Here is a 2,863-nt window from a genome sequence, read left to right on the forward strand (position 1 = left end):
TCCTGCTCTTCAGTTACACCAGGACCCCTTGGGGGACAGGTATGGAGAGAGTGATGCTTATGCTTTCGTTCTCATTTTTCACATTAAGGGAATGGAAACTACCCACAGATAAGTCTCACTCCTTTCTCAGCTTCAGAGGACAATTCGCAAGCCTGTTCATAACCCAGTTTTGACCAGAGAGGAATGTGTACACGTGACTAATGATTATACTTTTATTTCCAGCTTCTTAGAGATTACAGACAATTGTCAAGTGCCTTTAACTGTTCTTAGTCAACCAATAAACAGCATTATGATTCTTAATAGTATACACAAAAGCCCTCTTTTACATTTGCCCCATCTAGATTATTTTTCTAAATGCTTATCTTGTAGCTTTACTTTCAGCCTCACATTGTTCTTCCATCTGGATTGTCCTTTTCATAGTTAAACCTCTTACCTTTAAAGAGCCTGGTATCTCTGTTTGCTTCTCAGTGACCTCTGCGGTCACACGGCCTCTGCATGGGCTGCTCTACCTCGCCTTTCTCTTCCCTCCTTGAGGCCGTCCCTTAGCGCCTCCCAAAATGCCTGCACATGATTCTGGTTTCTTTCTGTTAAATATTCACATTATCATTATTTAGACTAAAGGAATAGAATTGATTTCAGCTTGGAACAAAATAGGGCTGAAATCAGTTCTCTGAAAGATTGTTGTGTAGTGGAAGAAACATTTCAGTTCCACATGAGGAAAAACTGTTGGGAGGTTTAGAAGGGAAACTTTATATAGAAATTTGATAACCACCTCTCATATTTTATAGAAAAAAACATAAATGCTAGCCGGGCTGCATGGCCTTAAAATCTCTTCCGACCCTGAGTTTCCACGGTCTGGAGGTAAGGGGACAGAAGTGTTAAAGACATTTCACTCCCAGTAATAAGGGAAGTGAATGACATTGAGATTCAAGTTGTTTGTAGTTTGGAATTATTCTAATACAAATACCTGGCCCAACTGGAGGACAGAAGACAAGCGTTTCATTTGCCTACCAGCTCTGGCATCTCAGAATATGGAAACAGCCATGTGCTAGCCGGGTGCTGTCAATGAGGCAGTTCTATTCATTTCCATTAAAAAGCAATAGCTGTCATTTAAACTCCTAAATGCCCAAATCTAAAGGATCCACACTTACGTCTAAGATGTGATCATACTGCAACGGAATCATTTAGCAACCTTGCTGCGATACCCAGCAATCTGGTTTGTAATGAAAGCAGTGAAGGGAGGAGCTGGCAGGGCACTGGTGGGGTGGTACAGGGGACACTGCTTATATTCACAAGGCCATGTGGTCCACGCATAGCGAACAGCAACCAGGCTGTCATGACAAGACTTGACATTCAGGACCAGCATCTGGGCGGAGAAAGTGTCCATGGGAGCTGGGAGCCACTTGCACTGATGGTCACTGCAACAGGAGATCTAACAGGAGAGTCATAAACAGGAACAGTTAGGTCAGGAGGATATGCCAAGAGGCGGGACTGCTCTTCAGACAGACTGAAAGAGGAGAAGCGGCTACTCGCAGCCACAGGCACATTTCCTACAGGACCAGAACAAACCTGAGTCCAGGCTGAGTCTGGTCAGCACAGCCACAGATCCATAATAAAAGTTCACGTGCTAAAATAAATAGCTTAAATCAATAAGTAAAACATTAAATTACTGAGGGAGACGAGGCAGCATAGTCATGAAACATTCAGGGAAGGCTCCCCTGAACAACCTTCCTGTGATCCTCCGGCCAAACAGCAAAGCAGGCAGGAATTTGGGTGAAGCGAGCCACCGCTGTGCTGCTCTCTGGCTCCCAGAGGAGCTGGGGAATGAAGAAGGGGCACAAAGGAACTTTGGATGGTAAGCTGTTCTCAAGTCAGAAAACTATCTGGTGAAGGGAGCATAAAATACCCAGTTCCCAAGGTTCAATTCTGTCCTGGTCCCAGGTAAGATTCCAGGTCCAGACGATGGGCAGGCTGCCAGCTGTTCACTAGAGAGGAGAACTCAGAACACAGAGACTCCTTGGAGCTAGGATTCACCTAAAACCCAGCATGCAAAGAAGCTAGGTGGAGCAGGTGCTGAGGAAGCACCTGAGCAGGTGGATGCTCTGGCTAGGGTTCCAGAGGAGGAAGAGTCCTAGATAAACTCCTGGGTACAGTTTGTCTTCTACATTCTTTCATCCCCCCTCCAACGCCCTCTTTGCACTCACCGCCCGCCACAGCCTAACGACTTCGGGGCTCCCAAAGACACTCATATAAGTGCTCCACCAGGGAATGCCTCCACTGCCAACCCCGACCTTAGAAGACTCCTGAAGAAGTTGTTTAATCAACCAGTTCCACAGTGGAATGATCCTCACCAGGTATTAGAAGCAAGTACAGAGTTCCATTACAGTAATTCATACTAAGTTGCAAATCACCAAGCTTCAACCTCTTAAAGGAGAGACTCAAAAGAAAATCAGGATTTAGGATAGTGTGACAAAAGATGTCTACGGGTGAGGGAAACATTCTGGAGGTGCCCACAGGTAAAGCTACGGGCCCTTTCCCACGCAAAGATGGCTGCTCTGGGAGGGAAAACGCAAAAGGAGTATCATTTCAATGTGGGCAGGTCTTCCCTTCCTTGGTGGTCCCATCAAAATTGCCTCTAAGTGAATGGATCAGTAGCTGCTTTTTTGTTGCTCTGAGATAAACTCAGCCCCTGACCAACCAAAACCTGCCTCGCAGTCATGTTATAATTAGAGGTGGGCCTCGGCGTGGAGGATATCCCGCCCCCCACAGGATGAACCCCTACTGTTTCTGCAGTTCTCACCTCAAATATCTTGTTGTTGTGCCTTTGCACCTGGATTGGCTGGGAATATGTGAGGTTCAGCAG

At 46.0% G+C, this 2,863-nt stretch overlaps 1 protein-coding gene across 1 annotated transcript in view; it reads right to left on the reverse strand.

Moving 5' to 3' along the window:
- Positions 1-1,180: 1,180 nt before the first annotated feature.
- The window catches only part of SIAE (sialic acid acetylesterase), a 34,335-nt gene continuing 32,652 nt past the window's right edge, over positions 1,181-2,863 (reverse strand). Inside the window, 2 exon segments of the mRNA XM_007463583.1 lie at positions 1,181-1,432; positions 2,801-2,863. Coding sequence (XP_007463645.1) covers positions 1,181-1,432; positions 2,801-2,863 — 315 coding nt within the window.

This window comes from Lipotes vexillifer, unplaced genomic scaffold (genome assembly GCF_000442215.2).
Source record: "Lipotes vexillifer unplaced genomic scaffold, Lipotes_vexillifer_v1.1 scaffold442, whole genome shotgun sequence".
Lineage (NCBI taxonomy): Eukaryota > Metazoa > Chordata > Mammalia > Artiodactyla > Lipotidae > Lipotes > Lipotes vexillifer.